The sequence below is a fragment of the Lepidochelys kempii genome, chromosome 3 (assembly GCF_965140265.1).
Source record: "Lepidochelys kempii isolate rLepKem1 chromosome 3, rLepKem1.hap2, whole genome shotgun sequence".
In the NCBI taxonomy this organism is placed as follows: domain Eukaryota; kingdom Metazoa; phylum Chordata; order Testudines; family Cheloniidae; genus Lepidochelys; species Lepidochelys kempii.
Window position 1 is genome coordinate 142,834,398 of NC_133258.1, and position 25,120 is coordinate 142,859,517.

Below are 25,120 nucleotides of genomic sequence, written 5' to 3' on the forward strand. Positions count from 1 at the left end.
CGCAGCCACGATGGGTGGTTTTCCGTCCGTTATAGGATTTGCACGGCGCCTGTTCGCGTCGCTGCTTGGTTTTCTACGTATTTTTCTGTGTGTGTGTTTGCTTCATGCAGCAAGATTATATCATGCTGGCTGCTCTGGATGAGACAGAGGACCTAGTGGATGGTGGTAAACAAGGAGCAATTGATGACCTGGGGCAAGGTGAACTAGAAGAATTTATAAAGTCACTAGGTGTGTGCAAATATTCAAAAAAAATCGTGGTGGTAGAGGAGAAGGAAGAAAAGGACAAGCCAGCAAAGAAAGAGAAAATCAGCAAAAAGGAAACTAGTGCCTTTTCACCAGCAGGAAAGAAAGAAAATCAAGTCAAAGAAAACAAAGGAAAAGCACAGATCAATAATGGCAAAGATGGGAAAAAGAAGCCAGCTCAGCCTAATGAAGAGCACATTCCTACAGTGCCAGTGGTAAAGAAAGAGAAACAAGAAGAGGTGTTTGAATTTCATGCTAGACAAGTACTGCTGATCAAACCAGGGGGCAAATGGTATGATCTAGAGTACACCAATGAATTCTCTTCTGAGCAACAAAATCAGGTGTTTGTATCAAAGTATAAAGCCTTGGCCCAAAGACTGTATCAGCAGGAGGCAGACCTGTATAAGAGTAAGACAGATCTTCAGAAGGGGGCCTCCTCAGCTTGGATGAACACTGTTGTGTCATCAGGTACGCTAGCTGACAGAATGGCAGCCATGACCCTTCTTATCCAAGATGGGTCTGTCCACACACTCCAATTTGTTGAGACCCTGGTGAACCTTATCAAAAAGAAGGGCAGCAGGCGTCAGAGCCTAATGGCTTTGGATACTTTCAAGGAGCTTCTCCTCTCAGATCTTTTACCAGATAATCGTAAACTCCACACTTTCTCTCAACATCCTTTAAACAAACTGGAGAAGCTTTCGAGTGGCAACAGAGATTCAAGGGACAGGCGATTGATATTATGGTACTTTGAGCATCAGCTGAAACACTTGGTGGCAGAATTTGTACAGGCATTAGAAACACTGACCCACGATTCTCTGATGGCAACTAAGGCTCGAGCCCTTGCAGTTGCTTATGAGCTTCTCTGTAACAAGCCAGAGGAGGAGAAAGCTCTTCTTGTGCAGCTGGTGAATAAACTGGGAGATCCTCAAAACAAAATAGCCACCAAAGCCTCTTATCTTCTGGAGACCTTACTTCATAAACATCCAAACATGAAAGGAGTTGTGTGTAATGAAGTGGAGAGGCTTCTCTACCGATCAAACATTAGCCCTAAAGCTCAATATTATGCAGTTTGTTTTTTAAATCAGATAGTCCTCAGCCATGAGGAAAATGATCTGGCTAACAAACTGATAACTCTATATTTTTGCTTTTTTCGGAGTTGCATCAAGAAAAAAGAAGTTGAATCTAAAATGCTCAGTGCTCTTCTGACTGGGGTGAACAGAGCTTACCCTTATGCTCAGATTGGTGATGAGAAAGTGAAAGAGCAGATGAACACACTGTTTAAGGTGCTGCATCTTGTGAACTTCAGCACCAGTGTCCAGGCCCTGATGTTGCTTTTCCAAGTAATGGACTCTCATCAGACTGTATCAGATAGATATTATGCAGCGTTGTACAAGTAAGTGATTGATACGTTCTCTGACTTTGGTGGTCTAAATTTCATTTTATGAAATGATAACTGTTAACTAAAAATGCTGTTGTAGAAACACATGAAGGACTTTATTTTGTCATTAGTGGCCTCTCTGGTCAGTTTCCAATCTTCCTGTGCTAAAATTTTGGACATTTGTTACTAAATGCTTACCTATGTCCATCCCTCCTATAATGCACATTGTAAAAAAAATGGCAATGACATGACAATCACACAGGTCATCAAAACAGAACATTTAAACGTAACCCATTGTTCATGTATCGTTTTCCAGTTGCATGTTTTAACCCCATACTTAAGTTTGAAACTTATTGATGGTCACCTGCTTCTGTAACCTGTATTTTAGCTGTCTAATTTTTGTTATAATAACAGTTTGCCTAAACTCTTGTTTCCATACTTTTATGGGGGGCAAGATGTTGAGCCTCCATGGGAGTGGTTCTCAACCAGGGGTACACAGAGGTCTTCCAGGGGGTACATCAACTTATCTAGATGTTTGCCTAATTTTACAACAGGCTACATAAAAAGCACTAGCAAAGTCAGTACAAACTAAAATTTCATACAGACAATGACTTGTTTATACTGCTCTATATATTATACACTGAAATGTAAGTAAATATTGTATTCCAGTTGGTTTATTTTATAACTACATGGTAAAAATGAGAAAGTAAGCAATTTTTCAGTAATAGTGTGCTGTGACACTTTTTTGTATTTTTATGTCTGATTTTGTAAGCAAGTAGTTTTTAAGTGAGGTAAAACTTGGGGTACGCAAGACAAATCAGACTCCTGAAAGGGCTACAGTAGTCCTGAAAGGTTGAGAGCCACTGAGTTAGACTACCCTAGAGGCTCTGCATTTTAACCATCCCTTTTGGAGCTGACTGTTAAGAAGTGACATATAAAGGTTCTGAAGGAAATTCCTAACTGGCCAAGGAAAGCCACTGATTAATCCAGGGCTCTCATATTCCCCTTTGTTCCTCTTTGTGCAAAACATGCTGCTTCTGCAGTGCCTTCTAGCCTTAGCTAACCTGAAGAATAAGACAGTGAAATTCTGATTTGTCACCAAGTGTTTGGCCTGACTGTAGAGTGCTCCAGTGGGCTGATCCTTTTCTTTCCACTTTTTAAAATAGATGTTTCTGTTCTTTGAAAGTGTGAGGAGATTGCATAGATCAATTTATCCTAATATTTTTGACATTTTAAAACCTGATCATGAAGTTTTGCTTTCTATTGCTTTCTATTCCAACCTTTTCTTACACACAGGCTGTTTCTCTGTCACCTGACGGCTCAGAAATGGGTTTTTCATGTTAAATATTGTATATAGATGTCTCAACAGTTGTCATCATAACAATTCAGTATTTACTGTACTATTTTCTTATACGGTAGAATAAGAAGTAACTACTCTTTTAGATACCACTGTGTAATATGAAAAGGTAAAAACACTATAATAGGTAAATAGAAGGAAATGTTGCTGATAATCCTATGTTTTCCACAGGAAGCTGCTGGATCCAGGGTTAGCAGCATGTTCAAAGCAGTCCATGTTTCTTAATCTTGTTTACAAGTCTGTGAAGGCAGATGTTGTGTTGCGGCGGGTGAAGGCCTTTGTGAAAAGATTACTTCAAGTCAGCTGTGGACAAATGCCACCATTCATTTGTGGAGCCCTGTATCTTGTGTCTGAGATTCTGAAAATAAAACCAGGATTACGAGTTCAACTACAGGATCATGTGGTATAGTGTGACTTTTAACAACTTCTGTAATATTGTGTTGGGTCTCCACTTACTAGCTTTGGTAACACTAAAACCTTTGGGTTTTTTTCCAGATCAGCTTTTCTTGACAAGTGATTCTTGTCCCTTTGGCTTTATTAAATGTATTCATGAACTTCTCAGTAGGAGTAACTAGGAATAGTTGATTTCTCATCTGGTCTTTTCCTTAATATACTGAAACAATTTTATATGTGATGAAAAACAGAACAGATTTGTATTCTAGCCAGGCCCAGAGGCTCCAGTCGGGATCAGGGGGCCTCACTGTGCTAGGTGCTATGTAATCATCCTACCCCAAAGAAGGTTATCTAAATAAACATTTATTTGTGTTTCACATATTTGTTCCTCCCAGTCCTCTTGCCTTCACCTTTGTTGCCTGACTCAGCTTTTCCCCTTCAATCGTGCCTGGAATAGCCTTTCATGTGCATTCTCTCCTCCTTGAAATTTACTTTTTCCAGGAATATTTTCCTGCTTTGTTCTCCTTCCCAATAATCTCTCTACATCTTTACATTTCCTGAACAATTTTTCCTTGACATGTTTGTCTTGTCTAATTTAGGGCCCAATTCTGCTTCCTTTGAAGTCAGTAGGAATCTTGCTATTGACTATAGTGGGTAAAAGATCATGCCTTTTGCTTGTAAGCTGTTGAAGGCAGGTATTTTGTCATTATTTTGTAAAGCACTGTAAATTATATTTAGTGATGTTCCAGCATCGATATTTTGACTAGAAATCACTGACATGGTTTGATCAGCGTGTCAACCATTTAGTCTTCACAATTCTTTCATCCACATCTTAGAATACGGTAGCAAGCATATTTCATACTACTTGGGTAATAATTTAAAGTTCTCAGTGGATTACGGTTTGCTGTGGAATTAATTTAAAGGTGATCTTCACATATTTTGACAAAATGATGTAAAACAAGGGTATGCTTTGAATATAATCCCTGAACATTGCAAGACTGGTGATTTGCAACCACCATGAAAGCCTGCTGGATCATGGAACCTGTTCTCTTCTGCACTAGGGATTGGAGGAATGGTACCACTAAGTCCTGTTGGTGTTTATGTGATGTTATTTTGCCTTTTCTCCTCTTTCTGCCCCCAACATTAAACTGGATCCATGTTTCTGTGGGATTCTCTGATGATTATGACCTGACCAGCTTAGTGGTGTATATTTAGAGATTTCCCTTGGGTCTGCTTATACTAGGAAAGTGACCTGCTGATGGTCATAATTACCATCAGCAGATTTCCCTGATTAACCCCTCTGGCTGCTAGTGTCAAAAGGGGCCAATCCATTTTCAATACCATTACAGAGAGTGCCCTAGTTACTAGTAGAATGTAATGTGCAGTGTGCTTAGTATAATGGTGTTGAAAAGAGTTTTGTCTCCAGCAGCCATACTGTTTTCAAGACCAGTAGAGAGCAAGCACGTCAGGGAGAGGACATTTAACAGTGGGATGTTTTCCTAGGCCCATGGTGTTAGGAGTCAGTGGTACTATGCTTCAAGTAATGTGGTAAGAATAAAGTAAGTTATACATACACTGACATGCCAAGTGCCCCTCTTACCGCTGTTTGAAATATTAATAGATATTGAAGGCCAGAAAAGACCATTACAATTGTCTAATCTGACCTGATGCATAATGTAGGTTATAGAATTTCACCCAGTAATTCCTGCATAATGCCCAATAACTTGAATATCTTCAACACTGAGCTCACTTTGTTTATATTTTTGTAGGTCACCTTTAACAGAATTATGTAATCTTGTCCAACTGAATTCATCACCTGTTATTACTACTATATAGAAATGCAACAATTAATGAAAAAATGTTTTATCTAGGAGTCTGAAGACGAAGAACACTTTCATGACCTGGAAGAAGCTGAAGAGGATGAGGAAAAATTCACAGATGCAGACAGAGAAATGGAGGCAGAAAGAGAGAGCATGATGGAAAGTTCTGTCAAAGCAGATGATACAAATTCAGCAGCCTCCTGGGTGCATCATCAGAACCTAGGAGGTAAATTAACTAGAAAATCTAAGTCATATTCAGTAATACCGTTATCTTCTGGTAGGTTGATCAGAACTCTTAGTGGAAAAATGAAAGAATAAATTAAAACATTACTTTTAAAAAAATCTCTAAATTAGAGTCTGATCCAAAGGATTCAACCTTCAAATAGAAGTTCTCCTCTTCTATAATTCTTTTTGAATATAAGTTATGTTCCCATATGTTTATGTACACATTTATGTTTGAAGAAACTTAAAGCGTTTGTGCTTGCTTCAGGTGGAAAGAATTCAAGTTGCTATGATCCATTGCACCGAAATCCATTATTCTGTGGTGCTGAAAGCACAAGCCTTTGGGAATTAAAAAAGGTAAAGTGTTCTTACAACTTTGTTTAATTGTTTTTTATGGTAAGGCCCAGTTCAGCAAGAAAACAGTTTGGCTTTAATGTCATGGAATATAGACTTGACTTTGCTCAGACTCACTCTTAACTGTTATTGAATTTTGTGAAATTTTAATCAGGTGGGAGTAATATTGGATGAAAAGGAAATCACTTACTCAGTTTTAACTTGAATAGATTACATGTCATGTCAATAATTATGCGGGGTGTGTGGAATTGCAACATTTAGATTGAGATTAGAATGATAGCAACAGATCTTTTCCATGCTCTTACATTTGCATAGTTTTTTGTACTGAATAAGGTTGTAGTACAAATAGTTATAACAAGCTTTAATCTTTATTTTGTAATAAATTCTTCAGCTGTTCTCAGGCAGCACAAATCAGACTTTCTTTAATTCAAAGTGGCTATGATTTGTGTAGCAAGTAGCTGAACAAAATTCTAGATTCTTACAATGGGGACATTCCAAGATTCAGCTAAGACATTGTGGATAATGTTGCTGTAGCAGTAGTCAAATGGGAGAGGCTTTTGTTTTCTGATTGCACACATCTTTTAAGAAGAAATATACAAATGTTTTTATTTTTTAGCTTTCCGAACACTTTCATCCATCTGTGGCTCTTTTTGCAAAAACTATCTTAGAGGTAAGTAACTTACCATTCCATAGTGTGTAATTTCCATTTTTTATTGGCATTACAAAGACTGGTGAATAACTTAATGGAATAACTAGGGCCCCAACAGTCGATGGTTTACTAGATCTAAACTTTGTAGCAGGGCTACCTGATTTCTGGTTTGTAACAGAACTTGAACTTCGCAGATATAGCGAGAAATTCTGTGACATCATGAATTACATGGTTAAAATAAAAGTTCAAAAAGAGTTTTTATGGATTTAAATATTTAACCTGAATGAGAAAACGCTTAGGAGGAGCCAATATGGATGGCTTTTTCTTCATCAGATCACATTTCCACACAGAGTGGGCATGGCTAGCTCAGGTTTCACAGACCTGGCACCATTTCCTCCACTGTTTGCACTGACATTTGTTGCTGTGGTTCCATGAAGTTTATGCAGATTGGTAGGTGTCTCATCCCACTGACTTTTCTATTGGGTTTTCTTGGATTTGAGTGCAGATGGAGAATGAATTTACTTTTTTCAAAATGTCATGGTGCCTTTTCTGCCATAGAGGATTCATTGCTCTCCTTTAGTTGCCTAAATGTATATACATTTCTTAATGGAATTTATTTCCTCACAGAATAAGAGGGCTGTGTAAATTTGCAAGATGTTTAACCTGCTTGGTGCTGGTATATAGACTTCAAGGATTAGGGACCTCTTCCTAACAGTCCTTGGATAGCATTTTGATTGCAAAAAGATCTGTCTGTTTGTATTGGTAAATTGAGGAATCTTACTTTTAATTTCTTGGAGAGTCAATGTGCACTTCCTTTTAAAAAGATGCCTCCATGTGCTCAGACTATTAGAATCCCACTTCTCTAAACTTCAGCTTCAAATCCCTAATTGAAATGCTGTAATTATTATTATGAATCCTTTCAGTTAACTAACCCAAGCTGAGAGGTTTGTGTACTCGAAGGAAAGTTGTTTTAATTGAAAGTACAGAGCTATTTACAGAGTACTGTAACTGCTCTCACGTCTTGACTTATTTTTTGAGATGCATTTTTGTCATTTTGGGCATATTTGTCTACTTGCCACCCCTGCATATTCTGCATAAAAGTGAAGATCCCTTTTCCAGGCTTTTCCAGTTTTCTCTATCACTTAGTCTCCTGACAATGTCTTCTGAGACTCTCTTCTTTTAAAGTTGTGGTTATAAAGAGATTATAAAGAATTAGCTCCCAATACATGGGAACTGGTCTTGTATTAATCTAAGACATGTACAGTGTGGTGATGGATGCCAAATAAATGCATGTCATAAATACTAACAGTAAAAGAGGTGAGAAGTGTTCATATAGATCAATATTTGGATAATATTAATGTTCGTTTTTATTTTGAGTGCTTTTCACAAAATGGACTATGCAGTCAGAACAAATGTTTTTTATGGCATTATGGTATTTGGTACTGTGCCAAAGTGAACACACAAAAAGTGTATTTTTAAAAAACATTATAACTCAGAGATTTTGTTTTGACTGTGATAGCTAACTAGTGCTGGGCATAGATTGTTATTTACTATGATATATGCACCTTCTTTTCTAAAGGACTTTAAAGTTTGTAATTGATCAAGAGCGTCAAAGTCTGTCCAATAAACCCATAAAGAGGCTATTAGAAGGTATCATTGAACTGTTGCAGTGGTCGAGAGCTCGTGAAGGTGTCCTAGAGCTAAGAAGAAAAATAAAGCACAGAATTTGGGAATCTGAAAATAAATGTATTCACTTGCAGGTTCACATAATTAGATATCCTCTCACTCAGTTTAATATTGTATTCTTGTTGTTTAGTGTTCAAGTTTGATGCTAGATCTTTATGTAATTTGAGTTCATTTCTTGTGTAGTTTGAAATTAAGACCTTGATGGTTTTTGGCTCTGTTTCTTCCAGGGTGATTACATTCAATATGCAGGTGACCCTCTACAGGATTTCACACTAATGAGATTTTTGGATCGCTTTGTGTACCGAAATCCCAAACTTCATAAAGGCAAAGGTGGGAACTTTTCTATACATTATAGGACATGATCTTTATTGTTGATATATGTAGTGGTAATATAAACATGTGAAACAACACATTTGATTGATTTATGTTCTACCACAGAGAACACCAGCAGTGTGGTAATGCAGCCAAAGAAGAAACAGTTAATGAATGATGTGCGTAGTCTTGCTGGTAAGTGGAAACATTTCCAGTTGAAAGATTGCAATGGCTAAGGAATAATAATGTTCATGGTGGTGTACGTAAGGCAGCAAATGTCTTTTGTGCGTAGTTGTTGCCTCCAGTGTATATATATATATCTGTACCCCATGCCATGAACATTATTCCTGTTTCATCAAGAAAATAATAACAAAGAGAAAATTGTTCTCCAGAGGCAAGTAAGTCATATGTGATCCTTGCTCTTCAGTCCAAGCTTCTTACACATGAATATGTATGGAATGTTCACAGCTCAAAATTCCGGGCCGTTAAACCACCTTATCAGCAGGGGGTGCACACCTATCTGATAGAAGCATAATGGTCACAACGGTCTCAGCTATCGTTTTCTGTATCTCTTAATGAATAAGAAAATCCTGTAGCCTTTGCTTCTGCACATGGCTTGGTTCAACACATTTCCTGGTGCACCTTTTTACTGTTCTTTAAATCTTTTCTTCATGCTTGTAGTTCATTCACTGTCAGTTTCTTTATAGGGAAGTAGTTTCTTTTCCTCAGGCAGTCAGTGAGCTGTTGCTCTCTGGTTAGCCATCATACAGAGAAATGCATGCTAGCAAAGGAAGGGGTAGAACTACGGAAACAGCAGACCTTGCTGTCCTTGAAGCCCTGAGAGGCCCTACAGGAATATAGCAAATGGAGCTATTTTTGTAGTTTTCATGTACTGGACAAAGCTTTCTCATTTGTTTTATGAGATGTTGTTCCAAAGAGAGGATCTGGAGAGAAAAAGAGTCACATAACTCATTAAAAAGATGGAAAATAGCAGAATAATTGGCTCTTGTGACACACATCCCTGCCAACCATGTGTTGCTAAGGTAACTTGGGATGTCCAGCCATGCTTTCTGAATGATGGGTGTAGTAACTGCCAACAGTGACACATCAAAGGCATATTCTGGATTTCTGTGATTTCCAGTTTCCCTAAGAGAGAAGCCATTAGCACCTGAGGCCTTGAGAGGCACACAGATATGGAAGGAAAATGAGGGCAGAGGAATTAAAAAGCAAGGTGGGGAGAAAGACTGGAAAGGAGGTGAGCCTCTCTGTAGCTAGTCATGGCCTTGCAGGGGAGTAAGGAATAGCAGAGATCCTGCTTTACCCTCCTTTTCTTTCCCATTCATCTTCCAGCAAGTGTAACACAGTTATTGACAGATCCCATGCATCTTTTTCCAAACACTCTCCTCTTTCACTGCCAGAATGTATTTCCTTGCTCCCCTTTTCTTATTTCCCACACAGTTTGCAGGGTCTGTAAGCTCTGACAGCTGAATTCATGAGGGTTTCAGGGGCTCACGAAAATAAAACTATGTTCACATATCGGCGTGTTGAGTATCTTTTAAAAAAAATAACTTCCTAGATAAAAAAAAATCTTAAGCTAAAATTGTGCCATTGTAAAATATATGTATATTTAAATCATTATTTGACTATTGTATTCATAAATACAATTTGAAAGTCAGGAAACTCAGTTCTACAATTAACAGTGGTATAGATGACCTTTATATCAACACCTGTGCTTACCCACCAGAAACGTCCTTATTCCTCACCACACCTTTTACTCCTGAGGGAATTATGCACCACTGGATGTGCGCAGAATTAATGTCTGCCGCAGGTTTCTTTGCTTCCCTGCAGAAAAATGACTTTCTGACAGGGAAGCTGCAAGAGCGGTCACATGCCCCTCCCTAGCAGCGTGGGTGCATTGTTTCGGGCACCTGGAGCAGCTGGCGGAGAGGTAAATCACTGTGTGGAAGTGGGGCTGGGGATGATGCCAGGTGAGACCCAGGACCCCCCACATCCCCACACCTGGCTCTCCCCAGCCCCATGGCTCCTACACAGCGCCAGGCTCAGCTGCTAGTCCTAGTTGGGGTTGGGGAGGAGCGTACTTCCCCTGCATGGAGCGGCCAGGGCTGGGTCAGAAACCTCCCCTGGCCTCGCACCCCCCCCGCACCCCCCCATGTCCTGCCCCCATCACTCCTCAGCTGTGGGGGGAGCAGTCACTATATGGGGAGCTGCTCACCCATTCACCCAATCCCCATGCATCTAGGCTCCCTTCCCCCCGGCTGAATTGGCCACTACCAGACCCCGACCCCCCCCCCCCCCCGGCTTAACCCTATCCCCACGCACCCAAACCCTGCCGAGCCCTAACGACCTTCACCTGGACCTCCTCTGCAGAGTTCCATTGCACCTGCACCCAGAACCCCCCGCAACAAGCCCCTATACATCCAGATCTCCCTGCACCCAGATCCCCCCCACTGAGCTGCCTGCACCCAAATTGCCCCACACAGAACCCTCTCACCCCACACTTGGATCTCCCCACACTAAGCCCCTCCACACTTGGATCCTGCTAGGATGAGCCTGCTTGCCCACACCTAGTGTGCATGGCGCAGAGGGGCAAGACTCTGGAGTGTTTCTGGGGCAGGCCAGCCCTTGTGCTGTGTCTGGGTTGGGTGCAGCCTCAGTGCCCAGTCTGTGTCCTGGGCAGGGTGGGAGGTTGCAGGGAGATCTCCCACCTCTGTGCAGCCAGTGCCCTGTGCTCCCCACTGCCATGCTGGAGCCACATTTATTGACAAACTTGCAGAATTTTAAAATATTGTGCACAGAATTTTTTGGGGGGGCGTGCACAGAATTCCCTTAGGAGTAACCTTATCTATTTTTCCATTGCTGACAGCATTCCTCTATGTACTGTTCCAAGAAATGTCCTCCAGTTCACTTGACCATTCAAAGCAAGATACACAAGTGTCTTGCCGCTTATCTACGTATGATACAAAAGCACTTGCTGTCTTCCACCATTCTAGAGAACCCTACCTGCTTTATTCACCCTTTCTATTCTGTGTCTTCCTCATCCGTACTCCCCACTTGGCTCTAATACCCTGCCCTTCAGAAACTGCTCTGATGTGTGCTGCTTTAGATACAGTTTATGTAAGATGGGTAGGGTAGGGCCACAATTACTGAGAGGTGTTTAGAATGTTGTTACAAATTCACTTGTTAGTGATGTGAATGATTAAAGTAACTTCAGAACTGGTAATGGTGCAACAGCATACTCATCCCCAACAGGAAGATGGGGTTGGGATACAGGATCAGAGTTAAGGTTGTTTGCAGAAGCCTAATTAAATTTCTTGCTTTACAAATATTTGTTTTAGTTACAATAATAATAATAATTAACTAATAATTAACTGGTTAAAATGAAATAAGGTTTTAAACACTTAACTGTGTGTAAAATATTATATGAGTTTGTGCTGGATCTCTAGTTTCAGTTCATATTCCTGTTCCCAAGTTATCATATAACCATATTTATTCTGCCTAAGTGACTTAAGTAGGAAAGGTGATTTAAACCTAGAACAGATTATATAATGATTTTAATCACATTAAGATATGTCCATAAGAGTATTGATTACTATGTAAAATTCCTAATCTGCAACTATTGTTAGGATTAGTAGGCATCTTTGTCAACATTATGTTGGTAAGATTCTTTCAGAAATAGGCAAGCTTTTGTCTGGCCTTGCTCCTTCCAGTGCTTAAGGGCAGGGTTTGGCAGCAGGAATGGATAGTAATGGACTGAAGACGGAAAGGGATTATAGAAGTTAATCGTCACATTCTCTCTGTAGTTAATTTAATGTGCAGCAACAAAGAATGAAATCCTTGGAATACAGCTAAAACTCTTTCCCTACCCCCCCCAATAAACAAATAGTCTACCGCTTTGCTACTGAGTTGCCATGTCTTCTGCTGAAGGATTTTTGTAACTCTTTTTGGCTCTTACTTATGCCTCTAGTTCTGTTCTCTTTGAGGTGCTGTAGCCAGTGCTATGTAGTGTTGGTATATATCAGTGGTTCTCAACCTGTGGGCCTCATGAACCCCAATTAGCACACAGCTGTGGCCCAGCTCAGCTGTGTACTAAAGGCCAGCTGCGTGCCTGGGGTCCGCCAGGTTCCCAGCTGCATGGCGCGGAGGGGTCCGAGCTAGCCCATCGCGGAGAGGTCCAGCTGGGCTGCCGGTGGGCCTTGCGGGGTCGGGGCTCCCAGCTGGCCCTGCAGGGTTGGAGCCTGGGGAAGCTGGCCCACTCCACTTGGTGGGGGTCGGGGAAGCCGCCCGGCCCTGTGCGGTTGGGGCAGCTGGCTCCGTGGGGCCCAGGGCGGGCAGCCAGCCAGCTTCCCCTTCAGCAACAGTCAGGGCTGCTGCTGCCCTGCCACCTGGCCCCTGTGGCCCAGGTAACACATTGTGGGCTGCACATCCCCTGAGAACCACTGGTATATAGAGTAGTCCATGGGTCTTTAATGGCACAAGGTTTCTGTGGCAGTATGAACACGTGATCAGGAATTTTTATCTAGAATTCATTCAAATGGATGATTCATTTATTGCATTAATCAAGGAGCAGACTGAGCATTTTAAAAACATTGACTAATTCCATTTATGCACTTTAAAAATCCTTATTTTGTTTAGTACATTTTTACTAAATATGTCAGGGCATCACCTAAACTGAGGTGTAGAGGATTTAGAATAAAAAGTAGTTGTGATTTGGCCCTCTGGAAACTAGTGCTCCCATGCAGGAATATGGCTATAAAAATCACAATCAGACCACCCTAGCAAATTGAAAACTCTGTGTTTGTGAGCAGTTAATTTACTAGCGTTCCACTGTACATTGTTTCCCCTGTAACCTTGATTATTGGAAATCCATTTCCATCACCCACTTTTATCTGAAACAGTCCTCTCCCCAGACTTCACTACTGGGGCCATGATATGGCTTACGATGCTGTGACATTTCTCTCTACCAGAGGGAGCAGGCTGTTTTCTGAATGCAGTGAAATGGGACATGGCTCTCCTTGTCTCCTTTTGAGTGTTTTTTGGGATGGGGGTTGTGTGGCGGGAGGAAGTGAGGTGCTTGTCACCATTGATGTCCTTCCTAATCCAGTTACAAGATCTTTTTGCCATCTCTGGTAGAGGGGGCTTTAGTGCCCTGCCTGTTGAGTACCTTGAGTACCTGCAGATACTTATCTTGCTTTCCTCACCGTCATTAGTGCTGGACTTTGGAAGTGGTGGGATGCTTGATCCTGTTCCAATCACTCCTGTTTGACCTATGCTGCTGTTCCCCTGCCCAACAGCTGCTGAAGAGCTTTTGGTCATAGGGGGAGGGTGAGAAGGACTCATTCGTGTGGTGGAAGAAGTGTGGAGGCTACAGGTTCCCAAAATCTGTCCCACCTCCAACCTTTTTTTAACATACACTCCTACTGGATTGTTACTAACATACATAAATGTGGATCCAGGGGATAGTTGGGGGTAATGCCTGTGAACTGTGGTGGGGTGGGATGTTAGCCCACATTTTATCATTTTAAATAGAAAATATAGTAGAAGTCCTTATTTTAAGAAATTGAGGAGAATACACCATATTTCAGAAATTTACTTTGGGAACAATTTTACTGTAGTGTTTTCATAACAAAACATAAATGTTCTATAATTATACTCAACTTGCTATAAAATCGTGCTCCTTTAGTGAAGCGAAGCATAAAGCCAGGTCTGTTATTTTTTCAGTCAACAGTAAGGAATTCCTTGCCCAAGATGAGAGTAAAATCCCAGTGGATGAAGTGTTTTTCCACAGGTAATTAAATATTTATGAATACTCTTAACAAGCTTTGTTCCTGAAATTTAACTCTTTAGAAAAAGGATTAGAATTTGTAAATTTGTCCTGACATTTTTACTCTGAGAAGTTTGAGGATTTGGATTAGCTCGAGTGATTTATGTAATGAAATGATGGAACTTCCTTTGCTCTGTGTGGAATATTGAAAGTTGTGAAAAATGTTTCAGAAGGGAGTGATAACATAATCTTAAAATGATAAGGAAAGCCATTCAAAATTACAATCTGCTCCTAACATCACTTAGTTGACTTAATAGTATGGAGTTGCAAGCACTGGTTGGTCAGGAATACCCTGTGTGCTGTAATACCTGGGCACAACAAGTTGATCTTTTTTAATATTTTAAAATATGTTACTGATAATAACTTGGCTTATTAAAATGGAGCAATTAAAAAAATCTAACTGATGGGCGTTTAAGGTGTTTGTTTACTTTTTATATTTCTCACCATTTTTTCCTCTATTTATAGTCTGTTTTATTTTCAGGTTATCATATGGTCACAATGCTAGTGTTTGAATTACAAACACTGCATGAGGACTGGCTTAAAAACCCCCAAACTTTTCATTGGATTTTTTTCTTAATTCATAACATCTTTTTTAGTGGTCTTGGGTTTTGCAAACTTTAGTTTTTCCTAAACCGGAAATTTGGGCTAAACTTGGCAGTGTCTCTTTATTGATATTGACTCTGAATTAGGCTTTTGTGGTTAAATTCTTTACTATTTAAAATTAAAATAAATACTAGCAAATGGAAATGGAATGCTCCTGTTAACACAACTATGGGAAGTCCGTTTGCGTTCTCCTCTTGATAAATCACTATTCCGAACCATTTTCATGTCAGTGCAAAAGTGTGTGCAATTTTCAGTGACATCAGAAGCTTCTCATAGATGGGATCCTGATATTAAAGAGACACCTACTTAAAAGTCACACTTCTGCCTGAAAAAATATTAATTATTGTTACAATAACACCTAAGATTATTATAACTTTAGTATTAGAGAATGTTTGTTTCTTCAGTTTAGTTTATTCACTTTTGATAATGCTTTGTGTAGTAAAATTCATATTTTCTTCTCATATCTAGTCACTTTTCCCTCTTCTTCGTGTGGATCTTTCATGCTGCAATAAAGCAGAGGAAAATGTTTTTAAAAATAGGTAACTGAGACTAAACCCACAAAAACTGGCAGAGGAAATCAGGGGGAAAGCATAGTACCTGAAACTACTTTTAAACTTTTTTTTTCCGATCAACCGGACTTCAAGTTGACAATGTTCATTTAATCACACACATCATATGTGTATTGTTCCTGTCATTTTTTAAAATTCACAGTGATCAAAAAAGCCTCTCAAACCACTAACCAGGCATTTTCACTGTTTTAAATCTTACATCACTTCACCATTTTACACTTTTTTTAAAATTTGAAAAATAAATGAACTATAAATCTTTGAATTGTGATCATATTGGAAACGATAACTGATATTTAAGTGATAGCTGGTAGACTTTATATACAATGCATGTAATCCATGTTGTGGCTTTATTAAAATCATTGCGTCATAAGAACACATCATCAGTAATGTAGTGTGTGATTGCAGAAAACTTTTTAAATATTTTAGATTTTATAAAAAGCTTGAGAAAGAGAAAGAGAAACGAAAACGTACAGTGGATGAAGAAAGCGTGGAAGACGTAGATGATGATGAATTTGAAAGAATACTAGGTAAGGCTGTATTTTTCATAGCAGTAAAGCACTCTCAGCGCTTAGTCTATCAAGGAACAGCCTGTGTAGACTACTAATTCTTTACTTATTCAGTAGTCCTTAGTGAGGGCTCTGTGTGCAATGTGATTATGCATCTCTGCCAATGGCTGCATATGGCTACGACTGCCCTTTCTTTTGAACTTGATGCAAGTTTCTGCTCTAGAATCTAGGATTGTCTGTGCATGCTGCAACTTTCATTGTTTAATCTGCAGCTTCATATTTTGCTCATGCAACTTAGACCAACATTTTGAGAATTTAGTCCTAATTATAACAAAAATATCTAACTTTTCATTGATCCCTTTTATGTTTCACCATTGGTCTTTTTAATGTACAGTTTGCCTCTGATGTTAGGCCGGGGGTGGCCAACGTATGGTTCAGAAGTTAATATGCGGCTCCTTGTATAGGCACCGACTCCGGGGCTGGAGCTATAGGAGCCAGCTTTCCAATGTGCTGGGGGGTGCTCACTGCTCAATCCCTGGCTCTGCCACAGGCCCTGCCCCGACTCCACCCCTTCACGTCCCCTCCCTTGAGCCTGCCATGCCCCCTCCCCTCCCCTCCCCCCGAACTTCCTGCACTCCACAAAACAGCTGATCAGGAGGTACAGATTGGCGGAGCGCTGGTGGGCAGGAGGTGCTGGGAGCGGTGGGGAAGGGAGGAGGAGCTGATGGGGGGGCTGCTGACTTATTACTGTGGCTCTTTAGCAATGTACATTGGTAAATTCTGGCTCCTTCTCAGGCTGAGGTTGGCCACCCCTGTGTTAGGCGGTTTGCATCACAAATTTTGGATCCAAGGCACCCTAGTGTTAACTTTTCTCTGCCAGCCTCTCTTCAGTCAAGGATTTATAGGGAGAGGACTTCAATTCCTTGAGAGAGAAGTGTCATAGTTTTTTTGGACACATTATTGTTCCTAGTTGGTGTCTTCCCTGGTTTAGATCTATATTTCTAAATTCCATCAGTGACAGTGGCCTTTAAAGTCCAAGGTGGTTTGGCTTCTCTGTGATTGAGACTCTTAATTCAGAGTCAAATGTGCAGTCCCTGTATTCTGCATACCTTGGTTATGAGCGTCACAAGATAAGACTCTGAATCATAGGGAATATTTTCTCATGTGATGCTGGGGTGGAGGAAGGATTTATGTATATTTCTCTGTACAGTAGCATGAAAATAAACAAAATGAATTTTAAGATAACTTTCTCCAGTGCAAAGGAATTCTCTTTCAAAACTTATACTATGCTATTGTTTTTGTATTATGAAATGCCTTGTGACTCAAGGGGTCTGTTAAATGGTTTGTAAGCTAATTGACCAGTTTTCCATAGAAGTAAAACTCTCCTGGGATTCTTCCTTGATGAGTCAATAAATGTAAACAATGTATGCTTGAGAAAATGGAAGACTTTAAAATGATGATAAATTGTGCCATGAGCATTCAGTCTATTTATTAAATAACTTCAAAATGTTTCACTTGGCTTTGTGTTGCAATAACAAAAGAAAATTCCCCATTTTTTTTTTCTTTCAGAGTCATTTGAAGGTGACAGTTACTGTGATACTGTTAGCAAGGATGACCTTGATTTTGCTGGGTAAGATTTTTGATTCTGCTCCTTCTGTACTAATTCAGTGCCACTCCTACAGATTTTTACTCCACATGGCTGAACATTACTTTTTGAAGAAAGTCAGCCTTGCTCAGTATCATTTTGCACGAGGCGCTGCATGTCACTCTCTCTTCCACCTCCCCCTGGGCTGAGCATGCTGATGCTATGGCACTTGCAACTTAGCCTAGAAAGCGTGAGGCTGGGCACTTTATCTGTATCATCTTGGTTTTCACGGTCTCCAATTTCATGGTCAGATAATGCTAGTGAGTGTAATCATAAATTGGAATAATACATGATGTATGAAATCTGAAAACTGGAATTCTGATCCCATGTTAGAAGTCCAGTGTTACATAGCTTAATTCCTAGTAACTCGTTGGCTCCATTAATGATTGAATGTGCAATTTTATTTGAAACATACTTTTAAAATTCACTAAAGAAATTTGAAATTTCTTTTGGGAGGAGGGGGGAAAATTTATAGCTTAAATTTATAGTGAACCTTGAAAAACTTTGATCCAGATCTTGTTCCCTCTCAAACTCATCTTCGTTGTTACTACCTCTTTACCTACAGTTCCCCTCACCAAACCCCCTTCCCCCCACCTGTAGTGTTTCAGGATGGATCAGTTCCCCTCTATCCATTAAAGTGCTATACTAGGTTAAATTCTCAGTTTTCCATTTAATAGGCCTGCTAAGGCTTCTGGGGGTGTCTTTGAAAGCAGCTCAACAATCTCCTGTGCAAAAGGATTTCTGAAAATGAACTGGGACCATTAGAACATGTCACAACACACATAGCTGTTGTCAAAAGAGTACCTTAATCACAGGACTCTTTTCAGACCTTTTAAAGCGGGTGGACTTTCAGCAGCATTCCTTGTGTTAAATTCAGTTTGATGTATTTTTAATATTCTGTAAGTGCCAGTTGATTATGCCTTGGGTTACTTTTAAAATTCTTTGTAATGCTGCTTAACTTCCTAGTACGGTGCTTTGAAATAGATGGGTGTTCTCTGTAGACATCTAACGAGGCAGGAAGTGCTGAGTATTATTATTGTGTATTTTAGTAATATAAAAAACAAGCCCAAGGGTGGTAAGAAAAGCAAAGGAGGTGAGGAATGCAGTGATGACTTGGAAGATTCTGATGATGATGAATTCAATGAGATGGATGAAGAAGTAGTCTCCCTGGGAAGTATGGATGAAGAGTTTGGAGATGACATTGATGAAGAGGGAGGTGCATTTATGAATGTATCAGATGACGACAACAGTCCAGGTAAGGTAATGAAAACAACAGTAAGGTCAATACTTTTAAAAATGTGGTTGCATAGATTAGGTGTTTAAATCCATGGATAGGGACCTAAATCAGAGGCCTGGCTTTCAGAGACGCTAAGCTACCAGCAGCTTCCACTCAAGTCACTCTTTGGCCAAGAAGCTCCCATTGAAGGCAGTGAGCTGCAGGTTCTCATTACCTCTGAAAATGAGGCCACTTTTATTTAGGAGCCTAAATACGGAATTAGGAGCCTCATTTTAAGCACACCTCTTTGAAAACTTGGTCTTAAATACTTCACAAACCAGATACACTATTCTCTGCACACGCAAAATAGAACAAAAAACCTCCAAAGACCAAATAAACAAACAGGTCTGTACACAAGTAACTTACACAGTGACCATTATGTGGCATGAAGGAAAAAATAATCAGTCAATGAATGTTTGGCAAATTCTAGTTTTAGTTATGCATGATTTGAATCAACATTTATTAATTTTTTTCCACTGATTGATTTGAGACCAGTTAATGATTTTAAAATTAGTGGCTAATTAACTATTTGACTCCTGTAATTCTGTTTAGCACAACAACAAAAATTCATGTGCCTAATAATTTTATTTTTCTATAAGAAATTTGAAGCTGTGACTTAACCTGATCATGGGTTATTACGTTATCAGAGAGAGTGTTTACATGGAAACCACTTTACAATTTAAAGAAACATATGAGATTAAGAGATTGTTTATAATATTGGCTTGTTGAGGTCAGGGAGTATTATCAGGGACTGAAGTAACCTATTCAGATAGATTTTAATGTCTCTTTCAAATTGGCACTACTGCATAATATACTGTAACTCACGTATAGTCATCCTGGTTAATGTCATTTTGTTGCTGATCAATGAGGGAACATGCTCATTTAAAGTTGTGCAGTGCTCCCTTATAACGTTGTTTGGCAGCTGCCTGCTTTGTCCACTGCTTGCAGAAAGAGCAGCCCTTGGAGCTAGGTGGTGGGGGCTTGGAACCAGGATGGACGGGCAGCCCCCCATCAGGCTATCAAATGCCCGTAGTTCAGCTTTCCCTCTCCCCATTGCTGTGTGCTGCTCCTGCCCTCTGACTTGGAGCTGCTCCCGGGAGCCTCCTGCTTGCTGTGCGGGGGAAAGGGGTAGGCTAATGTCAGGGTGTCCCCCATCTCCACAGAGCAGGTGTGGGGGACATGACAGGGCTCAGGACGGAGGGAGCTTGCTGGTAGCAGCTGCTGTCTCAACTTGCTGATCTACTTAAAAAGGCAGTGGGATCAGCATACTTAAAGGTGCAATGCACGTCTCTCTCTCTCTCACACACACTGTGTGTCTCTCTCCCCTCCCTCCATTCGTGGTGCCTTGTAAAGTGCGAGGCTACACTAACAATAACCCTTGAGGCCTCAGCCGAGTGCTAGTCCGTCATTTAGCAGTAAGGCATTCCCTGGGAAATATCCCACGCTCTTCTGCGCTTTAATGTCACCACCTCACCAAGCTTCACAATAATCATTGCTGTGTACAGTACTATGTATACGTATGTATAAAATCTTTTGTCTGGCAAAAAAAATTTCCCTGGAACCTAGCCCTCCCCTATTTACATTATTTTTTATGGAGAAATTGAATTCACTTAACATTGTTTCACTTAACATTGTAGTTACAGTCCTGAAAAATGCTACTTTAAGTGAGGAGTTACTGTATTAGCTTGGTGGAATTTTTTTTTAAATTTCAACAGGTAATATTGATCAATTTAAAGCCTTTATCGATTTAAATTTTCAGTTGTGGGAAATCATGGGAAGGATGAGACAGTAACTTTAATGACATTAGGTGTTATCAATAGAAATATTTTTTCACTGGTTTGCATGTCCAGTAAAATCAATATTTGGCATTTACAGATAAAAGTCTAATCCTTCCAAGCCTAATACACCACACTGTTCATCAAATAGATACATTTTACATAATGCAATGTTTCTTTTGAACTTATTCTATTGGACTTCGTATCTCGTGGAGCTGAGATCAGTGCTTTATTTAATATCTTCCATGCTGTGATAGTAGGCAAAGGAGGCATTTAAAGCTGGCATGAAAAACTTAACTTAGCATTTCCCAAGATCTGTGGGTTTTAAATTAAAAATTTGAGTATGTCCATTGTGGTTTTAATGTTTTCTAAGAACAAGCTCAACAGAATAATGGGGCAGATGTGCCTTAATGGACATGTTAGTGTTCGTAGTTAATGTTTTAAATATAGTGTATACTGTGCAAATTATAGTGACCTATTTGGTTTTCTTTGATGATAGATGTAAACAGTAAAGATCAGGTCAAGTCTGTCAGTAAAAAAGGCAAGAGAAAAAAAGATATTGATTTTGCTGGATCATTTGAAGGTAAGAATATATTTTCATTTAAAGTCTGAGACAGGCTAATACAAAGTAGTAGAAGTATGTAGAGTGGCAGAGGGCTCTGTGGTGTAGGGGGTTGGTGCACTGATCTTTTGCCTCTGGAAACTTAAGTTCAAATTCCATTTTAGTGAAAATGAATTTCTCACACCTGTACCGCAAATCCAGTCAGTCTGGTACAATGGACATTAGCGACAGCTCTTGAGAGGCTGTTAGGGTTGAGATGAATTAGCAGATATATGTAGAGCAGATTACATTGTACCTGGATATAGTACATGCAGCACAAATTTGTGTTCCCTAGATTTCTTTAAAAAGGGAAATCTACAGATTCCTCAAGAGCTGTGGCCTGCTGCTGGTAATAAAAACAAACTAAAAATGCAAATTTGATATAAATTGAGTTTTAGACATGAAAAGTGAGTGAATAGATGAATTTAAAGGGGGGGGACGAGAGGGGGAATGTAGTCTTTACTACTCCCACTCAGAAAAACCCCTACAGCATCAGCTGTTGCTTTAGATCAGTGATATTCAGACTGAAGCTTGGGAACTACAAGTGGCTCTCTGCAGAACATATTAAAACCCTGCTTTAATTAATCAACCAGGATGTGTTTATTATATTAACCCATTGTAGTTGATAAAATACTTAGTTTTATATATTCTCACAGCACAAAGTATTTTGTCTCTTTAAATATGAATATACAGTACTATTGTAAATGAAACAATGAATTCACACTACTGTGACTCTTTAATAATTGAGGTCTGAGTGTCACTGCTTTAGATCTGAAAAACAACCTGCAAAAAAGGTTGAACCCTTTTTTTGCTACTTGGTCGACAAAGTTTACCTAAAGTTTTGTTTTTTTTAAATCTGCTTGTGTACATTAGAAATTCAGGTTCTGATGACTGGAAAACTGGAGAAACAACATCACAAGAACTAGGATTTTTAATTAGATAACTCTTTAACACTGGTTAAAAGGTGTGTTAAAGAGTCAACATATCCCACCCCCTTAAAATTTGAGAGCTAAAAACATACAGTAGAATATCAGAGTAATGAACAGCTCGGGAATGGAGGCTGTTCGTAACTCCTAACAAAACTGCTGGGCCCTCAGTCAGCAGCCACCGCTCCCCAGCTTTGACAGCAGCAGCACGGAAGTAAGAGTGGCACGGTATGGTATTGCTGCCTTCAGAGCTGGGCTCCTGGCCAGCAGCAGCCACTCTCCAGCTGCCCTGCTCTGAAGTCAGGGTGGCAATACCACAATCTCCTAAAATAACCTTGTGACCTCCTGCAACTCCTTTTTGGTTCTGGACTCCCAATTTGAGAAACACTGCTTTATACAGATTTTACAGGGGAGTATCAGGTAAAAGCACACAAAACCAGATTTCCATGGCCATGAATTTGGTAAGGCCCTAGCCATTAGGCTCTGATTCTGTATGCTTCTGAGGCAATCCTTTTGAGGAGGAAAAAAATACTGGCACACAATCCCCAATCTTATCAGCCATCCCTTCTCTCAGAAAAACTAATCCCCAATTTTTTTTATACTAAACTATTTTAAAACTTTCAAGTGTATTTGTAACAAACACTAGCAGACCACTTTTGTGAAATCAGTTCCTTCTGGATGCTAATCAGTGCTATTGAAATCTCTGTGAATGACTCCAGAAGAGTATTACTCTTAAGACTCATTTCTGCTGCCGCATTGATTAGAAGTCAGCCACTTAATGACTGCTTAAGGGACAGATGGAAATATCAGATTAGTATTTATACAATTTTCATAAACATGTTAACACTTATTATATTTTGGATTGTAGTCCTTGACCCTTCATCTATCACTTGAACTGTAAACTGAACAGGACAGGGACTGTCTTTGTACACCTTGCACTAGGGGGCTTTAATCCTGATTGGGTCTTTAGGTTGCTATTACAATATATATATTACATTATTAAGCGATCTGTTCACACATCTCTCCCTGCAATGAAATGATAGAGAAATCCTCTAGTTACATTCTAGACACTTAAATGCTTTTCTAGGAGCTTTAATAGAAATCAGATACTTTGGACAATGTTATTAAAGGATGAATGTTTGTCTGGTGGTGGTGCCTGGGAAAGTGTAGAATTTTAGCTGATTACAATTTTCAGTAATTTTTTTCTATTTGAAGGATCAAAGCAGCAAAAGAAAAGAAAACTCAAAGACATGGGCATGCTTGCTGCTGCAGAAGAGGTAAATCTGATCAGTATACATAATTAAGAAAAAATGCTTGATCTCACATTTTGCCTGAATATATTTTCCATAAAGAAAATACTAATATTTGTCTCTCTTTAAAGTTTGGCACTCTTCTGGATGAAAATGTTAAGTCCCAGTTTGACAACATTGGTATGAATGCAATGGCTAACAAAGATAATGCAAGTAAGTGCAGTTACATGTTCTATAAACAAACTATACCCTTACGCTATTTGAATAGGTACCTATGCACAATCCTTAAGACAATTTTAAGAAAAAATGTCATTGCTTAGTTATTTTTAAAAATTAGTGTATTCCATTTTAAAATGTTAAATCCACAAAAAATAATTCAGCCACTGCTCCAGTATAACTTTATGTAGATACATGAGGTATATAATACAACTGTACTTGTTTAAGGACTCTCGCCCTAGTCTAGATTTAATTGTACTTAGTCACAGCACGTGCAGCTTTTGACTTGCATCATTAAATACCTAATTCTAAATTATGTAATTTAACTTTCTCCCTGATGGGAATTTTTCTGATATAAAAGTTGATGTAACCAAGGTTTAGCCAAACACACCACTCCCCAGCTTTGGTGTATATGAAGCAAAAACAGTTTTCCCCCACAAATCTAAATCTGTAAATATCTACTTTTCAAGGTGGGATTAATCAAATAGATAAAGCACTAATTATACTCATTTCTCTGGTCTAAAAAAATTGATGGCTGCCATCCTAAACATTGAGTGTTAATGCAAACTATAACACAGGATCCATGAAAGCAACTCTAAAATTTGTGCCTTTGAAACAGGCCCAAAAGGTTTCAAGTATAATAGTTTTTGCATAATGGAAAAATTTGAGGTGAAAAATCCAATAGTTCACACTTTATTGGTGTTTTATGAATTTAGGGGTAGATTATTCAAATTCCAAACAGTGTTCAAAGGATACATCAGTTATCCACCACCTCTTATTTGTCATGTTCCTCCTCTTCCCTTGTAGGTATCAAACAGCTCAAGTGGGAAGCAGAGCGTGACAACTGGCTTCACAACAGAGATGTGAAAAATATTATCAAGAAGAAAAAACAGTTCAAACACAAAGGCCTGAAAAATAAACACAAAGGCAAAAAGTCAAGAAAATGAATCAGACATTCGTTTTACACTGCTTCCGTTTTTACTTACTTCTAATTTTTGCCACTTAGCCATTTCAGTCGGTCGTTCTCCCTTATTCCATAAACTCCAGCCCATTCATTGCTTTTGTAATAAACTGAAAATATATAAAAAAAGCATCAGTGTCATCTGTTTCTCTTATGTGCATCTGAATTTCTAGGTCTAATTTTATTGGATTTGTATTCATCTGATTCTGAGTAGGAAAAAAATCACTAGAATTGTCTCTAGCTAAACATACATTTTACAACCTCTGCATTTCTGAAAAACATTTAGCAACAATGCAAAGCTAGAAGATAATTCTCTGTCAAAAAGACATAGAATCATAGAATATCAGGGTTGGAAGGGACCTCAGGAGGTCATCTAGTCCAACCCCCTGCTCAAAGCAGGACCAGTCCCCAATTAAATCATCCCAGCCAGGGCTTTGTCAAGCCTGACCTTAAAAACGTCTAAGGAAGGAAATTCTACCACCTCCCTAGGTAACGCATTCCAGTGTTTCATACAAGTTTTATGAAGTGTTTTCTTT

At 39.4% G+C, this 25,120-nt stretch overlaps 2 protein-coding genes across 11 annotated transcripts in view; one reads left to right on the forward strand and one right to left on the reverse strand.

Moving 5' to 3' along the window:
- Window positions 1-24,719, forward strand: part of CEBPZ (CCAAT enhancer binding protein zeta) — a 26,322-nt gene extending 1,603 nt beyond the window's left edge. Inside the window, exons 3-17 of one of the 2 annotated variants that reach the window (XM_073338348.1) lie at window positions 111-1,636; window positions 3,150-3,381; window positions 5,243-5,417; window positions 5,682-5,770; window positions 6,384-6,437; window positions 8,330-8,432; window positions 8,541-8,609; window positions 14,154-14,220; window positions 15,855-15,955; window positions 17,504-17,564; window positions 18,629-18,834; window positions 21,130-21,213; window positions 23,373-23,434; window positions 23,539-23,620; window positions 24,431-24,718. In XM_073338348.1, the coding sequence (XP_073194449.1) occupies window positions 111-1,636; window positions 3,150-3,381; window positions 5,243-5,417; window positions 5,682-5,770; window positions 6,384-6,437; window positions 8,330-8,432; window positions 8,541-8,609; window positions 14,154-14,220; window positions 15,855-15,955; window positions 17,504-17,564; window positions 18,629-18,834; window positions 21,130-21,213; window positions 23,373-23,434; window positions 23,539-23,620; window positions 24,431-24,570 (3,051 nt within the window). In that variant the 3' untranslated portion in view covers window positions 24,571-24,718. Of the gene's footprint in view, window positions 1-110; window positions 1,637-3,149; window positions 3,382-5,242; window positions 5,418-5,681; window positions 5,771-6,383; window positions 6,438-8,329; window positions 8,433-8,540; window positions 8,610-14,153; window positions 14,221-15,854; window positions 15,956-17,503; window positions 17,565-18,628; window positions 18,835-21,129; window positions 21,214-23,372; window positions 23,435-23,538; window positions 23,621-24,430 lie in introns of both variants that reach the window. The other variant, XM_073338349.1, reaches the window with a different exon arrangement.
- CEBPZOS (CEBPZ opposite strand) overlaps window positions 1,252-25,120 on the reverse strand; it is a 30,461-nt gene continuing 6,592 nt past the window's right edge. For 5 of the 9 annotated variants that reach the window (XR_012158173.1, XR_012158172.1, XR_012158177.1 and 2 more), the window contains 4 exons: window positions 24,610-24,694; window positions 24,380-24,531; window positions 18,384-23,440; window positions 12,962-15,362 (listed from right to left, as the gene is read on the reverse strand). Coding sequence is in view for 3 of the 9 variants with exons in the window: in XM_073338354.1 (XP_073194455.1) it covers window positions 24,612-24,694 (83 nt within the window). In the remaining 6 variants the exon portion in view is untranslated. Of the gene's footprint in view, window positions 9,359-12,961; window positions 15,363-18,383; window positions 23,441-24,300; window positions 24,695-25,120 lie in introns of those variants that run through there. The other 4 variants (XR_012158176.1, XM_073338354.1, XM_073338353.1 and 1 more) reach the window with 4 other exon arrangements.